At 33.9% G+C, this 23,703-nt stretch overlaps 1 protein-coding gene across 1 annotated transcript; it reads right to left on the reverse strand.

Annotated features, from left to right (window-relative positions):
- Positions 1–241: 241 nt before the first annotated feature.
- LOC144847574 (glutamate receptor ionotropic, kainate 2-like) lies at positions 242–22,261 on the reverse strand. Its single transcript, XM_078704006.1, has 13 exons — positions 21,983–22,261; positions 12,196–12,336; positions 10,216–10,467; positions 9,381–9,553; positions 8,959–9,009; positions 8,499–8,645; positions 7,660–7,827; positions 6,488–6,700; positions 5,999–6,199; positions 5,011–5,571; positions 3,549–3,780; positions 2,959–3,227; positions 242–2,232 (listed from the first exon to the last, which is right to left on the reverse strand). Exons 1-13 carry the CDS (start codon positions 22,080–22,082, stop codon positions 2,095–2,097), a joined length of 2,646 nt encoding a protein of 881 aa, XP_078560132.1. The 5' UTR covers positions 22,083–22,261; the 3' UTR covers positions 242–2,094.
- Between the last annotated feature and the right edge of the window lie 1,442 nt (positions 22,262–23,703).

The following is a 23,703-nucleotide window of genomic DNA, read 5'->3' on the forward strand; positions in this document are numbered from 1 at the left end:
TTCACATTTAAAAGTACCGGTTTCTTGCTTTGGTTGGAAAAGACGTGACATTGTAGACAACTTTTCTAATCAACTGCGCATGGGTAATACGTTTCGTTGTTGTTCAATTTTGTTATTGTGTACTCCACTGTGTAGTATGGAAACGTATGGGCCGCGTGCCTCCTCTCTTTTCTAATTAATCTAGACTAATATTGTTATTATTAATAAAACTCGTTTAGACACTAACAATTTCAATCAGGTCGAAGGTCAGCCTCCGTAATTTATTAAAATACATCATGGTGAATACCCTGAAAAAGACTTATCTACATTTGATTACCAGCTGTGCTATTATTTACATCCACAAACTAAAACTCGTATTATTATGACAAATTTATTATTAGTTTTGTAAAAGCTATAAAACGGATCACTTACACATGAATGTTATCATAGATTAGTTCTTGATGGTTTTACACAGTTCGGCTATTTTGTCATTTTAAAAATGTAAGCTATAGGCCTACATTCTGGACATTTAAAGTTAAAACGTCCGACCGCGATATTTCTTTTCGTTCGTCGTACATAAGTTGGGGACCCCTCATGAAACGTCACAAAATAAACATGAATATTCATAAGGTGTGACGTCAGAATTGCGCTAACTACAATTCGCTAATGCAAACTCTTATTCAATACGCATTTTTAATAATTACTTATGTAGGCCTATTGTATTTAACACTGAACCGTCACGGTGTATTATAATTAATTTTTTGATATATTATGATATAACGTAAAATAAATACTGCTGCTAGAATAATATATTTTATATTTATACATTAATTTATAATGTAATGTCAAGCAAAACAACTGTATGTATCTTTATATTTTTTTATAATATGATGAACCAAATCAAAATTATTCAATCTTTAATATTTGAGTAGCACAATTAACTAAACAACTACGGGAAAAAATTAAAAATAAACTGTTATTTGTTTGATAATTGTATTACATATAGAATTAAACTTCTTAAAATACTTTAATTTGGATTAAAATAAGTGAAACTTGTTTGAGACTATATGAGAGAGATCGTCAAAATCGGCTATAATGTAATACAATTAGCAGGCCTATCGTTTGTTTTAAATATATACACTTATATACACAGTAATACAATTTATGATAACTTCAATATTAATTTAAATTACTACTAAAATTGTCTATGCAACTTGTTTAAGAATCGTATGAATGTGGTAAAACTTAAAATTCTGGTAAACCATTAAATGATTTGTGAATAAGACTATTATTATTTACCATTAAAAACCTCTCAATTCAATCTCCTGATTTGTGGATGATACCGTACTCTGTATGCCTACACACACATATGCCATACATGGCCCATTCAGGCGTTATTACCCAGGAGCTGAAAGAAGTAAGAAGTATGTAACTCATACAATATTATTTACCATTAAAAAACCACAAATGCAATCTCCTGATTTGTGGATGATACCGAATTGGTGACACCCATCACTGGTTAACGATAATTGGCCCATGAAACCAACGGGTAAATAACTATAAGCATGGATGAACGAGCCCATGGATTAATAGTAAATCAAAGTAAAGCAATTACAAATATTAAATCCATAATACACGTTTTTTAAGACTAATTGATATTACATAGATACTGATAGCATCGTAACCGACAGAGATAAAATCATTATTGAGTTTCAAGACGGCTGACGATCATTTATATAGACAAGATTTATCTACGCATGCGTGCAAGAGAGATAAAATCATTATCGAGCTTTCGTGACCGGCAGAAGAAATAGAAGATAGTTTTATTTTAGAACATTCACTGTGCATGCGTAGAAGTGAGATAAAAATAATATAACACACAATATATAACAACTCAAATTAAAAATACAAGCCATACTATTAAAACTAATTAAAAAGATATGTGTTTTTAATGTTGTAATAATTTGTGAAGCTAATGTGTGCAAATTCCTATTTCACCGGAACCAGCGTTTCCAAAAACAAGCTCTGTTAATAGTACACCATCATAAGCCAGGCCTATTCCATTTATAATGTTGCTATATGTCCGTATAAAACAATAAAATGATCAAATTGCAGTCATCTAACCGAAGTTGTAAATGGATTTGATAACTTATGATCTAAGTCAATATTTGAGTTGAGTCGTTTTCTTCTTTCGGTCTGTTTACAGTTCAACGCAAACCACATGGACGATCTCATCTCTTGGCACATGGAACGCTGCAGAAAAGAAAAAGCAAATATTTTCTTTATCCGAACTAGTTAGTGTAAACGGTGCCCCTTAAACATCACATCCAATTGTAACCATGTTCCGGTCACACGAGACAGGAATCCGGACTCGGTGTGAACGTAATTTTATACATGCACACATAATTAAAGATTGACGTTATCATTGATCATGCTCAGTATAGATTTATCAAGAGATAAGATGTTGTATATCAATCATCATCTTATGTTACGATTATAGATCGTAACAATTCCTGGTGGACGACGTCACAAACTGTTTTCTTATAAGTGTTTTAAGCGTAATATGATTCTATAATTGAGTTCAAAGGACATAAATAAGTACAGTAGGCACTTTACGAAAGTAAAAACCAAACTTCGTAAATAGTTTTGTTGAAACATATCATTTTAAGCTCTTATGCGCACCAGGGATCAGGTATAAACGTACAATATTTCTATCTCTACGCGTACCACGTAGGCCTAGTAAGCTTGGTTCCTACTGTAGGACGCAACACAATGACATAAGCGAAACGCTAGTAATTTAACCAATCACAAACTATTGACGTCATTGCGTTGCGTCTCTAGTGGGAAACCATGCTATATGACGCAACGCAAGGACGTAAGCGAAACACAAGTAATCTAACCAATCACAAACTAAGGACGTCCTTGCGTTGGGTCCAAGTGGAACCCAAGCTTTATGCCTTACATAAATTAAGATCTTACCTTTTCAATTTCAGCATACTGTCGGCTCTTCCAAAGGAATTCGGAAACAACAGCAAATAGGCTAAATGCAATGCCAATAACAAGCACAACAAACACTCCGCCAATGTTCTCATAGCCTAGACGGTTGTCATCGTCGCCTATTTCATAAGCTTTGCAAGTATCACTCTTGTAGTTACCTTTCTGCCACCATTTATTCTCCATTTCTATCAGAGTACCATTCTCTTGAAGCTGAAGAATAGAACGAGTGAGTCGGTCCCTTAGACTTGATCCTTAAAAGAAAACGTGTGTAGGTTAGACTGGAATAATATAAACAAAACATAGATTAACCTGTTTATTACCACTAACTGGAATTGATATGGTTGTAAGTACCTGAAAATTATCAAAGTACAGACATAATACAGTATATATATTTGTTTGTTTGTTCGTGATTGGAGAAAGATATTGATACTTCTCTCTGTGGCAACCAGAAACAGCTCTTAGTAGCCTTAAATTGAGTATGTATCGGTTAATTTTGTGCAGACTGGTTTCCTACTTGCTTTGCTTTTGTGCTATTAGTCCTTTTGATAATAATCATACATACATCAACTTACCAAGTGGGGTTCCAATTCCATAACTAATTGTATTTAATAGACCACCGATCCTCGTCAGATTTCGACAGTATTGTGAAATATAATATTCAGTAGCTGTAGACTCCATTAAGAAGGCGTAATCTTCATCGGCACTTAAAACCCGATTTACACCTTCTTCTTCCGTCTTCACAAACACCTCTGGTTTGTTTGACATAAATTGCCACATCTTTTCAAATGTAGGAATACTCGATCTCTAAAAGAGATAACAATACTTTTGTATTATGTTGTAGTATATTGTGTTTCTGTATTATAAATTCACAGGAAAGATACATATCGCAGGGCTAACCCGGCATCCCTCTCTAAAGCTTGGTTCCCACTAGAACGTAACGCAAGGACGTAAACGCAACGCAAGCGTTTTAACCAATGACAAGCGAAGTTATAGACAGTTAGCGAATAAGCCATCGCTTGTGATTGGTCAATTCACTTGCGTTGCGTTACGTCCTTGCGTTGCGTCGCTAGTGGGAACCACGCTTTAAGCTTGGTTCCCACTAGCGACGCAACGTAACGCAACCTACGCAACGTAAGACAATTCCCTTCCAATAATTGTGTTTGCCTCCGCCTGCGTGAAATCAAACTGTTGCATCGTCGGTTCCAACTTGTGATTACGCAATACAGCACTTTGCGTCGATACGTCGCTGCGTTGCGTTTTATTGCGGTTATTTTGATACACCATGTGGATGCGTGCATAGCAAAAATGTTATAGAGTGCTAAAGCTCTTTCTACACTAACCTAGTTTGACAAAAAAATGTGACGTGACAAAAATAAGTGTGAAGTGACAAAAAAAGTGTGATGTGACAAAATATGGTAGTAATAAGTAATCATCGTGTTCATAAATGGACACGTCACATTTTTTGTCACATAAAGTTTGATAGTGTAGACAGAGCTTTATAGAAACAAAACCACAAAGTCTGATCAAAAATAAAAAATGTTAATTTCACACAATTCAATTTGCAGCAACGCGTTGATAACGATCTGTAAATGCAACATAATTACAAAACGTAATGATTGCAAAATGCTGAGATGGTAACATAGGGTTATCATACTCCAATCAAATGAAAATACTTTAACCGTTTGGTGAGATAAGGATCGAGTAATTATTATAAAGATATTCTTGGTATTCTGTATATCTAGTGGTATTAATTGTAATTTAGTGGTAATGTACTATCGTATATGATTGCTCTTTATCATCACATTTTTATGTTTTAATTTGTGTCAGTTATGTGTATTTTTTAATGTGCTGGTTGGGTTGCATTGCTTGTTTGAAGATGGTGATTACGATAACGATTATGATAATGATTAGACAATGATTGCGATAATGTAACGCATGGCAAGATGAAATCATTATCAAATTCTCATAAAAACCTTTTTTAAAACTTTATCATAACTTATAGAAAAATGTTAAATAATCTCAATAAAGTCAAACCTTTAAAAATAATTCTGTGGCGCCACTTGATAATGTCCCGTACTCAATTGCCGTCTGCCTTGCAAGATCCTCCGCGTTCTGGATAGGTGACGTCATCCGGTTCACTGTCAAAAATGCCGCCAAATTCGCAGTATACGAGCATAAAAGAATTAGTGAGAAAAACCAATAGAATCCACTCAATGCCCGAGTCGAGAACGCCTTCGGTGTCAACTCAGATCCCTGTTGCATGATACCCCCAAAGGAGAACCACATGCAGTTTAGAAAGGTGAATTGATTCTCAACAACATCGCATTCTGGGTTGCACGGGTGAGAGTTGTACCATTCGTAGGGGCTAAATCTTGCCACTAAAAACAACATGATACTGACGCTAAGAAACGCAATAAGTATGTATAGCCAGACGTCGAATGATAGAGGGTTTAAGAAGGAGAATATACCAGGACTTTTGGCTTCGTGGATGTTATACAGAATACTCAAACCTAGGTATTTATATGGCTTCGAGAAACCGATAACCTTCTCTCGTGCTAGGTTGATCGTCAGAGGAGCTACTGCCAAATCCGCTTTCTAAAAAAAAACATCATACTGTAGTTGTAAACAAAACAAAACATTCTGTCTATCAACTAGAATTGCCCCGAGTCTGTATGTTATTAGTTTTAAATTTCGATTTTTATCTGAAAATACACAAGCTTAAGTAGTATACGTATGAAACGCCATATGTGCCAAAATATTTATCTTTTTACTAATATTAAGTCAAAACTCCGTCTGGAACCCAGACTATCTATCAACTTGTGTCTTAAATAATCAACATTGTAGAGTTTTCTATTACTCGGTAGTTTTTTAGTTTTGCATATATTGTATTTCTAAATTATCTTTCATAATAATCTCCATTTTTTAGGCTTTTTCGAATAAAGAAATAATTATAGCAAAATAGTCGAAAACAGAAAGATTGAGGAAACAAAAAGGTAAAGATCATGCAACAAATGGATCTTACTTTATCTATGAGTTCTCCAACCATTCCATTCCATTTGCCCGTTTTCGGATCCAGTATCCCATAGTTACCATCTTCCACTAATGTCAAGTTGTACTCAAAGTCCAACATCTGAGCTAAGTAATCAAGCAGCTCAATGCAAAAGCCTTCATACTCCACACCTTCACTTACTGATGTATCCTTCACCATTACAAACGGTTTTGCCTAAAACCAGATATACAGACACAACAATCAATTACAGTGGACAGTGGGTTTTGTATATAACATCAGGGAAGGAAGAGTGAAATACTTAATATATTCCATGATACTAACACCTCTTGTTTAACTGATGGCAGAGAAAAGAGCTACCGTAACTTGATAGTACACAGTTGGTACGATGTTTGCCCCCGAAGCAGATCCCACCGAAGCAGAGAGTGCTGCCACACTAATGATGCATGATAATATTACTAATGTACTGTATATATACCATTAAATATTATTCACAAAACTTACCAATACCGATGTGACACGAAGTGTTTTCTTAATAACATTGTGGTTTTGGCCTGGTTTCTCTTTTCTTTTTACCAATCCGCTAGTCGTGTTCCAAGTACCAAAGTTTATTTTAGCCTCAGGTGTATATTCATAAATATAAAAATGAACATCTTCTCGCATTCCATTTGAATTGAAGGTGAATGGTCCCGTTACACCATTGTATCCAGACGCTCCCTTTCCATAAACAAATAAAATAATGTTGGTTATTTGTGTAATCATTAGAAGGAATACCTGCGCATATTTAGGCATGTAGGGATTTATAAATTATCTTTGTCTTAAATTACAATTTCTCTAATAATGGACCCGTTTCTACAGAAAATCGCAAAATAAAAGTTTTCTTTGAAACCGGTTTATTAAAAAGATTGCGTTGCCGCTAAAAATTGGAAACAGTTTTAAAAAAAAGGAAATGAACGAGCGGCAACACCGGAATTAGTTTAAATTAGTTAAATTTAAAATCGATTCTTTTTTTTATGTTTCCGTTGGCATTATAAGAAAATACCGGTAATTACCGGTAATTAAATACCGGTATTTCTCTTGCTCAGTTATATATATATATATATATATATATATTAATTGTAATATTGATTGGATAAGTTTGTTTTGTTTAGCTCTATGACCCGTCTTGTTGAAAGGTTGGTTTCTATAAAACAACAACCATGGGCAGGTATCAACTCATCTTACGTACCTACGTCACCTTTTGACTAATCTACTTTAAGCAACATCAATTAGCACTTCTATTAGCAATGACAATATACAGACGATGACGTGATACGGTTATTAAGGAGATTTCGAAACAAGCGACGCGGCAGTGTGCGACGCACAACCGAGCATGCAATTTACAGTGCGCATGCGGATACAAGCAAACTGATCCGCAGTTACAGGCAAAGCAATTTGGCGTTGCATGTCTGTGTGTGGAGGGCCGGGAGGCAACGCGGGACCGGCTGTTTCTGACTTGAGCATCGCAGACTAAAGCGTGGTTTCCACTAGAGACGCAACGCAAGGACGTGCGCGCAACGCACGCGAGTTGACCAATGACGAGCCACTGTTCGAATAATCCATCACTTGTGATTGGTCAAATCACTTATGTTGCGTTACGTCGTTGAGTTGCGTCGCTTTAAGCTCCCTCTATTTACCTTACGTAAGGCGTTGAACATCTTAGTGCTGTGTCGCCACGTTTCATTAGTGATTATTGAATCACAATCTACGTCTCTAGGTTTCTTGATCTCTTTACCTTGTTGCTTGCTTATATTTAAAGCACGATCAACTAATTTCACCGCATCGTACATCAGAGCTGACTGAATCTAAATTGAAAACGAATATTATTCAGGTCACTTGGTTCAACCATTTCTTCCTAATGTTTTGCATTTCAGTAATTACATTGAACTCATTAAGAATTAATTTTCTCATTCCATTTTGCAATCTGATTATTTACAAAGTATACATTTCAGTATTTGAAGTAGATAGTTGTTACATAATCAAAACTATATGGTTTGAAGCTGTTAAAGCTGGCGAACGAACCGGGTAATGTAGTATGAGTTCTTGCTCATGGCGCTCTGTGGACTCAGATGTTAAACTTTTAAACTATATGATTCTCCCCAAAAGGGTCACCTCATGTCATTGTAACCAATTAAGGCGCTCTCCCATCTCCACGACCGTGACTGTGTTTGAACTAGTACATCGGGGTAACCTAATGATCAAAAAGCGACCAAAAACACAGGATTCTGATTTTAACAGGAAAGTGTTCATTAAGCTCTGTGTCTACACTATCAAACATAACGTGACAAAAAATGTGATGTGCCCATACATGGACATGCACATTTTTTTTGTCAAACTAGTTTGATAATGCAGACAGAGCTTGGGGTCGGCAAGTTCGGGTATTTGTAGTAACTAGTATTTCTAATTTATTAAAGATATGATGCCAGTAAAGTACGTGTATAGATACACACTGTTGTAAAAGAAAAGTTGAGTATACCGTCAACCTAGATATGCCATTATCCTTTTCAACTACATCACTGAGCATGCGTATTGACTCCTCTTCCGTGTCAAATAACTGTAATGACGTCACTCTTAATCCTATTCCCATATAATCGTCAAATATTCTTGAATACAAATGAAAATCCTAGCAAAATTGATAGAGAAATAATTATTTGAAATAAAATAATTACACCTTTGACCTATGTTTATGTGCGTCACAGAATGCCATTTCGACTCGACAGCAGTGTAGACGCGTGGCGCATCGTACAAAATGAAAGGTCGATGTTAGTAAAATAAAATGTCGTGAGTGACTATGAATAGGTGGATTTACTTAATATCTCAGAGACAGAAAGACTATTGACGGATAGTGGACTATTAAAAGTAGGTCAAAACGTACGGGGCGCCGTTCGGGACATTACTCATGTCCCGAACGGCGCCCCGTCAAAATGGATACTTACAAACGATGTAAATATCAGGTGATAATATTCAAACATAAGATTTTCACTCATCTGTTGGGAGAAAATAAAATTATAGGAAATAATAGTACAGAAATAAGTTATGTGTTATGCCGAATGTTGCACTGTGCAAGAAGGTTATAACGTTAGAGAAAAGCAATTATTTTGCCTTTAACCATCTTAGTTGAGATTATGTGCATTTAGGCCTACACATTTACTACAACAATCAACAAATAATCCTAAAGAATCATCGTGAAATCATAATAATCATTGTTATCATTATTTCCCTTGTGTTATATTATATTTCCACTCTAGAGGACGCAACGCAGTGACGGATCATTTGAACTGACGCTTGTCATTGGTCAAATTGATTGCGTAGCGCGTACACCCTTAGCAACCAAACTTTAATACGAGACATTCATTACCTTTTCTAATATATGTGCTAATGAATCTTGACTGCAGTCTATTATGACATTGGAGATTGTTGATGTTTTCACGTTCTTTAGTACACTTTCATATTCGTCAACTAACCGACTTATCATTATGTTTATTCCTAACTCAGACGCCTTTTCAAAAAGTCCTTTAAATTTCAAAAGACCTGAAAGAAATACGGTATTACAATTAAACAATATAGTTTATGAATATTTAATTATGTAAAACGCGTCATCTACCTAATTTGCATAATTTTACATAGTGATAGAGGGGGTGATTTTGAATATTTCAATGGCGGCCACCAGCTGCGTACAGTTCACAGTTAACGAGACCAGAATTCTTGTTGCTTGAACGTGACTAACGCATAGTTTAAATTTACATGAAGTAGGCCTACTATTATAGTGTATTACCAATAACTCACGGACTATTATTATTATCAGTCACATTATCTCAATATAATCCATAATATATGAAGCTTAAATTTCCTAATAATTGAATAAATGCATTACAACACACGCTACAGTATAGTTCGACTAATAAGTGTAATCCACGGGGGTATAAAAATAGATACAACCATGTGTAATAAATAGTATAAAATAATATTATTTAAAAGATAAAATCATAATTCAAACATAAGTAGAATTTGTAAACGTATTATTATATAAAAGCCTATACCAATAATCAATAGTATCAAATAATATTAAAGCCTATCCGCAAACTTTATGTGAAAACAAAAATGTGATGTGCCCATATATGGACATGATGATGTCATATCACTACCATATTGAGGCATACCACTACCATATTTGGGCATACCAATTGTCTCACCTTTATCGTCTTCGTATAATAAGGTCAATGTATTCCATTTATAAAACTTAATCAGATCCAAGATGGCGTCCAGGAATATATTATTATCAGGCATCATATTCAATACGAGTTGCTTGTCTGATCGATATGGCGTCCATTGTGTATCAATATATGGGATACCTAACGAATTGCTGACTGTTTTTACATTAAAAGTATCATACATCGTGGACGGTCCGACCACTGAAATCATACCATTCTTGTGTGCTAGGCACACTGGGAAAAAAAAAAATAAAATTTCAGTTTAGAATCTTTGTCTGTTGGGCCAAAATAAAGTGAAGAGAGAAATTACAATGGTTATCACTTTTCCATGATTGGATGGGGATTTTGGTTCCTTAATATAAGCTTAGAAACAGAAAGTGGAAATATATAAAAACAAAATCTAAATAGTAAATCGTTTGGAATCAACTATTATATTTCTGAACACAGTTAAATAAAATTATATTTTGCTTATTTGAAAGAGTAATGAATCGAAAAATAAATGTTTTTTTAGCCCATCTGATTTGCCTCCTACTAGCCTCTTTCACATCGCCTACAAAAACTCCGGAGTTAACATACATACACCAACGTTTTGTGGAGTTTTGCTAGTCTATATGAAAGGACAATTTTAACGACAATATTCTTGGTGTGGATAATGAAACCGAAAAAAAATGATATGCTGTCGTGTCAAATTATGTGACGCATGCGCACTGAATAATCTATCATACAAAATATGAACTAGTTTGGTTCAAAATCTTTCTAATTCTTGTAATCGCCTGCCATTCATAAGCAGGCCATCGGATCGACCAAATCACATGGACAACTTGTTTAATATTTTCCATAACGCAAAAGTTATAATGTATAAACGGACAAAGTTCTAATCTCATCCAAAGTTTAATTTGCATTATTATTGCTATTAGCTTATATATTGTTAACGTGTCTTTAAAGAAAGTATCCTTAACCGAAATATAAATTCGCAACTCCTCTGCTTTCATACATTAAAATAATAATGTCTGTCTCTCAAAACGGAAACTTTTCCGAATTCAATTTATTACTGCATAACATATTCATCAAGGGCAGGGAATAATAATACGTTAGATGACAATTAATTTAATTGTCATCATTATAACGTATTATTAATTGTATATAATATAAATAACAATTACTGAATTGAATGATATTAATACAGGTATAATAGCAATTTTAATTAAAGTTATCTTTACATTTATTTATTATTAATCATATTCCATATATCACCACCAACAACTTGGAGGGGTCCCTCCGAGGGTCCCTTAGCAGTACCGATTATTAAAACAACGTAACCGCAACGCTTATCTTCGTTACTTAGCTAGCCTATAATATTGGCGAGAGACAGTGTACATAGCTCAAGCCCTTATACTTAGTCTTAATTTGTAAGTCTAACTCCGTTTGAAATTTAAACAAAACAATGACAAATTACTATCAATAATTCCTGGATGACATATAAATATTTAAATGAATGAATGATGTATTGAGTAGACTTATTGAAAGCAACCGATTTATTCATTTATTTAAATTAATTCAGCGGTTTCATCTCCGTTGAATTGTTGATGGCAACATGGAATGATTGGCGGACACAGGTGTAGGTTAAATGAGTTAAGCGAACATGTAACCCTTTAAACCGAACACAGCAAACGATCGCAGAAGAACGATTATTGTTTTTTTTTTTAAAGGCTGTGGGCAAATGATTCATAATAATTATATTGATAAAAACAATCAGTTCTCTCCATTTAGAGATTTTATCCAGAATACGGGCCACCAAAAACGTCATCATTTTATTATCGTCAAATTGGTGGTTATAGCCTACCGATCAATCTACTCTATGTCCTCAATAATAATCAACACACACGCGCGCGCTTACGTAAAAAAGTATGTAACCCTTCAAAACAGTAGTTTGCAGACACGTGATACGTAGTGACGTCTTACCTGTTTGTTTGACATCTAAAATGTTTTCATCGGGTTGGAGGTAAATGGATTCTCGTTCAATATCTGTTTGATTAATTGCATAACGGAAGATGAGTTCCTCGTCCGTGACGCTATCATTACCCCTCTCCTTAAAAACAGCGCCTGGAGGAAACAAAATAAAATGTTGACTCAAACTTTGACTCAAAGTGAATCTCGGTCTTCACATCGTATTGGATATGTTTGCCAGCTTTATAAATTATTCACAAATTGAAACCATCTGAAACAATAATGTTTTTCAGGTGAACATTCACAGATATTGATATTCATTACATCATGTGAACATTCCAAACTAGTGTTGACGCATTTTCAATATTAGTAACACACTTATTGTCAGCACTGTATGAGGAACTTGGCCAGACCCAGATACCATAGGTGGTCAATTCCGTGGTGGTGGATGGGGGAAGGGGAAGTGAAGAAGAAGACGTTTCTGGATAGTCATCACACGACGCGCGTGTACACAAGCGCCGATACTGTGAATACTACTCGCGCGCAACCTTTTTGTTTTGCGCGCATATGTGACGGTGTGCATAATATGGATTGGTTTATTATAAAAAAAAAAGTTGACGCCAAGTGGTTGACGCTATTTCGTTTTGCCTTTGACGCATCTTTCAATATCTATAATACTGACGATATGAGTGCGTATCACCTGGCAACTAATAGACACAGTCCATCAGCATACGCACTTGTACATTCACATTTCATATAGTTTGTTATTTCAATGGCAGACCACCGTTGAGATAACATACAATCACTGGCAGCTGTGACAGAATTAGGCTCATTTAGGCGCAACCCCATGTCTATTTTATGTCTACTATAACACGATCCCATATTCAGTTGCTGGATTACACAACTGACAGATATAAAATATCTTATTTGGAAATCAAACGGTTGTAGAAATGATATGAATGTGGGTGTATTATAGCGTATGTGCGCGCGCGACCGATCTTCTGTCTTAACAAGGCCAACAGCCATAAGTCACGTGCTAAAACGCATAGTGATACCGGACCGACAGACAGACCGACAGACCGACCGACATAGTGAACTATAGAGTCGCGTCCACGCGACTAAAAACCAAAAACAAAACTACTTTTTAAATACAGTATTGTGAACTTAGTCTTCAATGATAACGAGTGAGTTGTAAGTGGGAGTGGTTGGGAAAGGAGGACAGATTTTTGTTTGAAATATTTTTTCTTAAATACAAAACTACAATAATCCTCACAACATAGTACAAAGGCAAAAATAGAAATAGTAAATGTATTTTGGTTTTGAAAACCGAAAGTTAATTGCCAAGATTTAATTGTTAATTAGTTATCTTCCGACTACCCTTGAAGAACACAGCATTATGTGTATACGTTGACCAATGCCTATCTTCCGACTACCCTTGACGAACACAGCACTATGTGTATCTGTTGACCAATGCCTCTCCCGTGAATAAGTTCAACAGACTCAGGCAATGTGGTAGTTTAACTTTAGACTCGATCTCCGGCAGTCGCCTAACTATACTTATCAAAACATTGAGGCATTGTATCCTTCAAAAAGACTGTCCTAAGTTTTCATTATAACTCTTCACTCCATTTGTTTTAGTAAGTTCGTGATGTGTGTAACAGCTGTGGTAAATGTTTTGTTTTAGGATTTGGCTGTTTTCATTTGGAATAGACTTCTACAAAGTTCATATTTAAATTGCATAATTAAGGCGCACAAATTATTTTGGTTATTAGTGTAGGATCATGGGTCAGGGGAATTAGCGAGGGTAATTATAGGTAGATTATCAACCAATTATGAGGCTGTATTAGTGATTGGTAGTACCGTAATTTGGGGTAATTTACCAGACGATAATAAATGAAATAGTGAGGACGATAAATTCTATTTCCATTCTGTAACTTAAGCTCTGTCTACACTATCAAACTTTGTTTGACAAACAAATGTGATGTGCCCATATATGGAGATGATGATGTCATGTCACTACAATATTTAGGCATATCACCACCATATTTGGGCACATCACACTTTTTGTCAAACTAGTTTGATAGTGTAGACTGAGCTTTAGGTAACTTACCATGCCATCAGATGATAACCTCTTTGCATTCTAACATATATTTGATTTATTAACGTTCTATGCAATTTCAAGTACATTTCTGAGAGATAAATCGAAGTTTAAGGAGCGTACGACTCTCAATATCGTTAAGTTATTTGATAAAGATTTCAAGAGTAAACATACAAGGCCTTTTAAAGAACGATGGCAAACTGATTCGTATCTCTATAGAACAGTTTAAATAAGCAAATGTCATTTCGATATAAGTACATAAGTCAGTTTTTGGTTACTAGTCGGCGTCGAGTATGACAACCGATGCCAATATGGAATGCAGGATTTCTCACGTGCGGATCTCACCTAAAATAATACAGTACATTTGGACCGACGTTTGAAAAAGACATAATAACATATTAACATGTTTATTTCAACTTTATTTAGGTAGAGATAGAGAGTATAACCATTGATACACAATTGATATCTAGGAGCACTCTTTAAAATGACAAAATATTAATTACTGAAAAAAAAATGACAATGCTGTGGATCAGTGGCTGGATCTCAATGGAGATATAAAAAGCAAAAAGCTAAATCAAAGCGATAAAGTAAAACAGCCAGAAAAGTTAGCAGAGCTTTCGGGCAACACTAGCCCTTCATCAGTGCAAGAAAAAAAAAATTAAAAATTAAATTAAAATATACATTTCAATACATTGATTGATTAATGTTGAAGCTTTTTTTTTTTTGAAGATTTTAATATTAGTGTATATTACGAGTCCTAATAAACAAGATATTTATTACCTTAGGAGTTTTCTATTTGTAGTATAACATATGTGTATAAATTAGGCCAAATGGTAGATATAGCATATCCGGAACATTATGCAGATTTCTACATTTTAAGTGAATCTTGATTTCAGTTAGTAAAGATCAATGTATTCAGAAAGGTCAAGGAGTGCTAACATCATAGCTTGGATTGTACGACATTAATGTTGTCTGAGATCATGAGTACGACAAGACATTTATCAATTTTGAGCAGTAGATATTTTTCTTGTAACCAAATGAATTACTGATTTAACAAAACGTCTGCTTTCTGTAATATTAGCAGGAACAAATACATTTAAACTTCTAAATTTACATCTCTAATAGTATTTAATGACAGTTTGTAGTCTATTACAATTATCAACATTGTATTGTGTTGATGTTTTAAAAACTACTGTAATCACATTTAGACACATTAATGTAAAAAGTGTCACAAACTATATAAACCACCTTTTATGAAAGCTTGGTTTTTACTAGGAACGTAACGCAAACAAGTTGACCAATTAAAATCGCCAATTCGAATAATCCATTGTGATTGGTCAAATCACTTGCGTTGCGCTTATGTCCTAAGTGGAAACCATGACTTTACGAATGTTTTTGTTTTAGATATTAGGCTAGAAAATGCAGACAAATTTATCTACGTTTGTTTTGTAAAATCAGATAAGATTAAAGATAGTGATGTCTGTACGCACGTAATTGACTCGTTAGTTTACGTAAGATGAATGAACAGCCACAGGGAACAACGTTTTATGTATATATACTATAATTATCAAACTTCAATTCAATTTTTCAATGGAAACATCGTATAACATGCTATAATGGGCATACAAGCTCGTTTAGGTAAAACACGTTACATTTGGCGATTAAAAAGTATCGAAAGTAACTTAAGGAGTTTATGGCCCGAAGGTTTATTTTATTGTACATGCCAAAAGCGATTTTGTTTTCTACTATCAACGTTCTTTCAATTTATCCAAAGGAAACAAGATTCCAATACGGTCTCCGTCTTGGAAAATGTGCAGATACTACTGAGGTGTATTCTGTAAATGAAATTACTAAACGCGTGAAGGTGTGCGCGCGTACACTACATGTCCAAATAAGGTATAAAATGGAATAGTAGTATTTTGATAGTTTTGATTTTTTTGTGCTTATAAAATAACATGAAAAATAAGTATGTTCTTAATCTTAAAAACTAAGTTTTAAGAATTGATTGAATATGATTGCAATGCGTAATAATTAGCAGACATCGTCGTGGACGTTTTTTTTTTTATCAAATCTTCATTTATGACGACGTTTATCTTGATTGTAACAGTTGAAATTATTTTATAAATGTACAAATATTTGGCGACAGAATTCTTTTTTTGTCAAATCAATACCGGGAATTCTTGAACGGATTGAGATGACTTCGATTAACTTGTGTGTAATAAATGTCGGTGATATAAACTACTTGTCTGAAGTTATAACTCGAAGTTATAAAAATACAAACATAAGACGACTGATTAGCATAAAAGCTATAGTCGATCCAACAGGTAAAGCATTATCAATATTTCATACTTAAAATGGATAATTTCGAGAAATATCTATTCTGGAATCAATTGGGATCAATAATTGAAACGTGAGGTTGTCCCACGAGGACTAACACACGTACGTCTGATAATTTACAGAGGAACAAAATCTCGATAATTAAGATGTTTGTTTTTATGAATTTTTTTTTTTTTAGTTAGCCTATATTGTAATATCGATATGTGACATGTGTTCTTAAGCTTGGTTCCCACTAGAGACGTTGATGATAACATTATAATGAGAACAAATTGAATATTATTGTACTTATACAATTCATTAGCACTTACTGGTGTAAAGGTTAAGTGCTAAGTTGCAATGCAGTCACATGTAACATCCAAACTATCGTTTTACGACAAAAAAAAAGTAATATTTCACATTAGTTGTTAATTTAGTAGTGACATAAAAGACACACGTCGTGCGCGTGCACACAGACACTATTGGCGCACGTGTCGTGTGTATGTGTGTGTCTCAAAACTCCGGTACGCGATTTTAATTGTTGCAAAATTGTCATCTTAAGTATCTAACTTAAAATTCAGTTTAAGCACACAGACTGTATGGAGACAATAAAACTGTACGATCGGACACATTTAAATAGGTCTATTATGGACATAGCTCTAGATAGAACTATTCATTTTTATTATTGCTTTACTTTAACAGTATTACTAAGATATTTTCTGATCTCAGCTATTGACAACAAAATCTCGGAATACAAACACCTGTTGCTAATAATTAAAGCAAAAATCTGTTTAAATTGAAGCGTGATTAGAAATTACAAATCCTTACTTGATCAATCGATAACAATTCCACAGAAATTATGATGAAGCTTTGATTAAAATGTTCACAAAACTTCTAAATTCAACAAGTTTGTTCTATTATTCACAGATTACATAATGTAGTCCAATGCTTATAATTCTCATTTTCCTAACTTTTACAAACTCATGCTTTATGTAAAACATTTATTGAAGTTCATTTCATTTAATCTTTATTATAGAAACTGTTACGTAAAGTACAAAATATACAGAAGTAAAAGAAAAGCTACAGAAGACATTAGGGGTGCAAACTGGAAAATAATTTAAATTTTGAAAGCGGTTTTAAAATAAACATGTTGGTGAAAAAAATACTGTACCTCAATACAATGCAAATATGATGTGGATTTAGGCCTAAGAACTCTTTTAAAAAGTGTTTTTTTCTAAAATTAAAGATGTAATTGGTGTTCAGGTTTTAGAGTCATTGACTTATAATTCGAACTGTAAATGTAGAAGATTTACATATTTTTATCTCAATGTTATTAGCATTCATAAGTCTTACTCGTCTGTGATTATACATTTATTAGAGAAAGAAAAAGTGACAGCACTTAATATAGATCAACAAAAAGCACTGCTAATAATCTACACAGCGTCTTAATGGATTTCTATGTTACCTTAAGCAGCACAGGTTAACTATACAGATAGTTATACAAACCTTCTTGTCTGATTAACGCGTGTAGTTTGCACACTTAGATCTTAATAGCATTAAACGTGTTATGTTTAACGCTCAGACTTACTTAATACAACAGTAATGAATTGATGCACTAAGAATGCGTCCTAATGTACACTAACAATGGAACCTATTGTGTACTTAGAGTTTGTGACATAATAAGTACATTAAAGAATACCCCGAAACTAATTATTTTTATCTTCCGTTTTATAAACTAATTTAAGAACAATAGTAAGTTTAAATGGGTAAAAAATGATGAACAATAATAGTTTTTTTGGTTTTGGACAATTTCAGTAACATTATAAAAGGGTCCTGCTAAAACAGAACTGTAAACTCCTTTATGCAGGATTCTTGCCATCAATTATATGCTGAAATTGAAAATTATAAACGATGACTAAATAAATGTGAATGTGTATGAAGGTGTCTATTCTTGGAGTTTTGTCACATGGTGACAACCAACTTTGGAGAACATGACGTTTGTGTATTGCTCGTTTCCAAAATTAACGTAATAACTTTAGTCAAAACTACTTCTTCTGTTAACAATGGGCAACACTAATCTAATACAACTGCTGGAGAGGCTTCCAGTGTGCCCTAAATGGTTATAGTGCAGTACTACCTTACGTCTGCAAAGTAAATACATTTTGTTGTTGTAATTTATGAACCATTCCTATTGCCTCCTCTTCACGGATGAACATTCCTATTAATTCAACCGTATTTCAACTTCATATTCTCACCTGAGATCAAGGTACAACTTTATATTTTCACATAAATAACTGATAACTTTGAATTGTACCGTAAGATGTTGGAAACCAAATCACTCAATTGGGAGATCACTGTATTTCCAAGGAAAGCATTTCTTTACGATAAATCAATAGATTTTATAGAACGCCCTCCTTAAAATATGCAACCCATATTTGTCTTTTGCACGCGAGGAGTCATAAAAACTGATTTTTAATACGGACAGCAGCAGGCGTACTAAAAATACTATGAAATTTAGAAATAACAGAAGCACGTGACATTGAGATGGTAGTAACCACTGACAAATAACTTGAAGAACATAATAATTTTGTATTTTACATTTTAAAAAAATGCGATCTTTTCACACGATCGATTCTCTATCCAAATTGGCATTAATGTTCAGTGTAATAGGCAAATTCTGCAATACAGAGTCACATGTAACGCCTGTATTATGTTAAAGTGTAAGTTAAGACTCATGGGACAGTAGTCAGAAACAACTTATACATAGAGCACCGAAACGGCACGTTTGGTTATAATTATTCTAAGAGGTCTATAAGATATTAAAACTTTATTGTCACTTAGGCCTACAACTGAGGTAGTAGACATGAACTATTTGTCAAATTTAAGGAAATTGTGTGAATGAAGAACCACTACTATACGGTGTTTCAAACAGTAGGCCTATACAATAATTCTTGATGAACGTAAACCTGCAGCTTTAAAGAAACCTCGTTGTTGAATATATATTTTTGCAATTAAATGGACTTTGGAAATCGGATAAGTCTATGGAACAAAATAGCGCTCATTATTATTATTACAGTAGTTAAAGTACAATCGGATATGAAACGCTAAATACGCCATAAACATCACGTCATTACCATTAAAATCCCCCTTGCGAACGTGGAATGGACATTGGAAATCGGATAGTCTATGGAACAATAGCGCTCGTATAATTACAGTAGTTAAAGTACAATCAGCTATGAAACGCTAAATACGCCATAAACATCACGTCATTACCATTAAAATCCCCCTTGACGAACGTGGAATGGACATTGGAAATCGGATAAGTCTATGGAACAAAATAGCGCTCGTATAATTACAGTAGTTAAAGTACAATCAGGTATGAAACGCTAAATACGCCATAAACATTACGTCACACTTTTACATTCATAACATTGTTTTAGTTCGATAGTGCATGAAAGTCCTAAATTTAAATGAATTAATTGTCATATGAGTACCGGCTTAACGTTCTATACGAAGGACGTTATTATCTGCAATATCTAAACATGATTCTAGGGAAGGAATTGAACATGACATGCACTCTAAATTATAATTATTTGCAACTCGTTAAATCTAAAATATTGAATTCTCTTTGGAAAGCAGAACAATAATCTGTAATGAACGATATGTGTTGTGTATATATGACTGTTGATGTTTCACACATTACACACTAGATCATTCATCCTTCAACACTGAACATGTTAATGCTCGGTTCTACGACGCAATTCGAGTGCGACCTACTTTTTGTCTTGCGCATGAACATCATTGTCTCTGACAATTTTAACATTTCTATTTTAACATGTCTATTTTAACATTTCTATTTTAACATGTCTCTTTTAACAGGTCTATTTTAACATTTCTATTTTAACATGTCTCTTTTAACATGTCTCTTTTAACATGTCTTTTTTAAACATGTCTCTTTTAACAGGTCTATTTTATTCTAAAGCCATAATACGTCAATATAACATGATACATAATATGAAACATCTGTGCCAAAAAACCTGAAAAAAGTTTGGTGCAAAAACTGACCAATTCAATTTAGTGTCACTCTTATTATACCGATTCTTTGAATTCTTTTCATTCCTGATGATGATCAAATAAAGATCAAAACGTTGAATCATGACTTGCCTCTCATTATTTGGAGTCAGTTTTATGCTAAATGTTATTTAAACATAATCAGTGCATCTATTGGTTTTCCTATCTTAGTTCTATAAATGCTTGTTTTTATTATGACATACACTCAAATCCAAAAACAACATGTGTTTCATTCACACACATGTTGTAAATTGACAGAATAACTTAATTGGGATTTTATTATCAATTTGAGGAAATGTTTTATTCTTATTTTAAATTTCTGAATGATCTTAACCATGATAGAGTTGTCACTCCAGAAACCAAAACACATAATAACGTAATGAAGAACTTGATAGCCAGAACCAACTGAAGCGTTTACATACGAATGGCTACAGAACATTAGATACATTTGCCAGATATGCTCCATTGTTATGTATTGCAAACAGCGTAATAGTATAATCGATTTTATGACTGTATAAATTAAAGTTATTAATTGGCTTGACATGTGACATATAGCGTTACCGTTAGACCTATTTTAAATCTAAAACGATCCAATTATAATACTACGGTCAGTTTAAAGCAATTAGTCAAATCATCACCACAATAGCCAGTAATAGTAAATCACATGCAATAGTATAAATATACTGCTCTTAATTAAGACATGTAATTATCATTTAACCTGTCGTGTATTCCATTACGTATCTGATATACCGACTACGTCAGTGATTCTATAATATGTAGATACACAGGCTCACGTCAACTAATATTAGTGCAAGGTTTAGTCCTCGAATATAACTTGAAAATGCACGCGAACAAAGTAATACATACTCGACTCCAACGAGCATTGGTATGTTGATGGTTTGGACATAAACGAGTTTCGTTCTTACGTTAATATTTGGGTGTTGGTAATAATAGTAGCATTAGTTTTACGATTGTTAACATGTATTTTTATTTAACGAACCTGCTGGTCGAATGGCGAACAGATGTTTCTGTTGAATACGATGAATATAATCTTATAATTGTTACAATTAAATCAAATTCTTTAATCCTGGATAATTAGGTGAAGTTTTTGAAAACATTTGCACTATATTTCGATTTAGGATGAAAGACCAGCGAGTAATGTTGCGCGTTTGCGTTGCGCGCCAAACGCTACTTTAACGCATACCTTTGTAGTTATTCCCAGTAAATCATTAGAACTTAGCTTATATAGGACGCTAAGCTCAAGGTATGTATCTTAATGAAATTAGTAAGCATACAATAATTAACAAATGAATGGCTTACCTAATTTTAACGATGAAATTTGCGTAACGGTGTGGTGATGGAAGATTACAAATACGAACCATATACTGCTGCAGCAGGAATTGATCCTAACATTTGTCATAATGATGAACGCCGTTGATATCCCTCAACAAAAACAAAAAGTAAAACTGACGATATCGCTGATGTGATACCATGTAATCGAAAGCTAGGCCGAAATCATCGGTAGTGTCGTCAGCAGGTAATTGTACATTCCAGCGCTTGTTTTGCAGCAGCGGACCAGTGGCTTACTGCTGGCACACGACTAAACACATACGGGCCAATCGCCGTTGAGTCGTGGTGGTTAGCGATTCTTGTGGCATGCGACGCCACAGCGTGTGTTACGAATTTGTGACATCAGACCTGCACTGTGGAAAGTAAGAGACATAAGTATTAACAGTGATGCCGGGGTGACATTGTTGGTGACATTGTTGGTGACATTGTTGGGGACACATTAATACATACAAGCACTTCAGATCGCATAAGTTATTAAATCTTATCAATTATTACTGGAATCTAGGATTATTTATTTTATTCATTATCCACAATTAATTAGTTCACAAATAGGTTCTTAAACGAGGCTTATTATAATCGATAAATGCAAATGCAAACAATAATTGTAATGTATTAATTGTAATTTTAAAAGGACGAATAACGGGGTAGGTTATTATTAGCCCCGTAATATTAATCACATTAAAAATATTTGATCAAATACAAAATCTATATAAGATTATAAGATAATATGTTTTTGCGGTGTTATATCTGTAGCATGTAGCAAACCAAATAATGGAATTATGTCATTATGATGAATTAGATTAGATAATGTAAAAATCATGATGAATGAAACAATGATGATGATGATGAAATAAATGTTGGAAACCCACAAAAGACAAAAGAAAAAAACAAATCTGCAAAACCAGGAAAGAGTGAATTCTGGTAAAAAACCTGCCGCTTTCTATTATAAATATAATAGCCTTATACTATGCAAGCATAACTATTGTTTTCAATATTCATAACTTTCCTACCTGCAGAGTGTATAAAATGTTAAATAGGTTTTATCTATATTGTTTAGCTATTGTGTAACGACTTTATATACATAACTTAATAACTCAATGTTATTAAATGATAATAATCATAAATAAACAGCGTTGATTTAGGATTGTCTGTCGAGTAAATTAAACATTATAGAGATACTATCTCACAAAATATGATGACACCGATTGCCGTTGGGTATTTCGTCATTTTAGAACACACACGGTCATGTGATCCTATATATTATATTTCGCTAGGCACTACACAATGATAATAATATCATATATGATATATGCATTATTCCAACAATAAATACAAAACGTGTTCAGTTAATGTCATAGCTTATTACGCCTTTCAAATACGTTTCGACAACATGCGTTCCTCATTTTCAACACCGGACTGCTCCAATATATTTGATTGTTGATTTACAAGTTTAAAATAGCATAACGGGTTGGAAGTTTAATTTAACAGGAAAGACAGTTATATTTAACGACTATACGTCGCTTCTGATGGACGAGGTGATCAGATAATCAATATAAGGGAGTTGAATAGTATCCGAAATGGAAGAAGCCTTAGGAATCAAGATTGATCACCGATCACGATCGCTTTTCCCCTCTCATCAAAACCTCTTGCCCTACTACCTCTCAACGCATTAATACATTTAACTAAGGTCT

The sequence above is a fragment of the Antedon bifida genome, chromosome 7 (genome assembly GCF_963402885.1).
Source record: "Antedon bifida chromosome 7, ecAntBifi1.1, whole genome shotgun sequence".
Taxonomy (NCBI): domain Eukaryota; kingdom Metazoa; phylum Echinodermata; class Crinoidea; order Comatulida; family Antedonidae; genus Antedon; species Antedon bifida.

What these genes read in the sequence shown, in the direction of transcription:
- LOC144847574 (XM_078704006.1), bottom strand. Translation starts at nt 22,082, where the DNA reads ATGACAAATGTTAGGATCAATTCCTGCTGCAGCAGTATATGGTTCGTA. An exon ending in TTTAGATGTCAAACAAACAG is followed by an intron (nt 10,468 to 12,195) that starts GTAAGACGTCAC and finishes TTTTTTTCCCAG; the next exon opens with TGTGCCTAGCACACAAGAAT. An exon ending in ACCTGATATTTACATCGTTT is followed by an intron (nt 8,646 to 8,958) that starts GTAAGTATCCAT and finishes CAATTTTGCTAG; the next exon opens with GATTTTCATTTGTATTCAAG.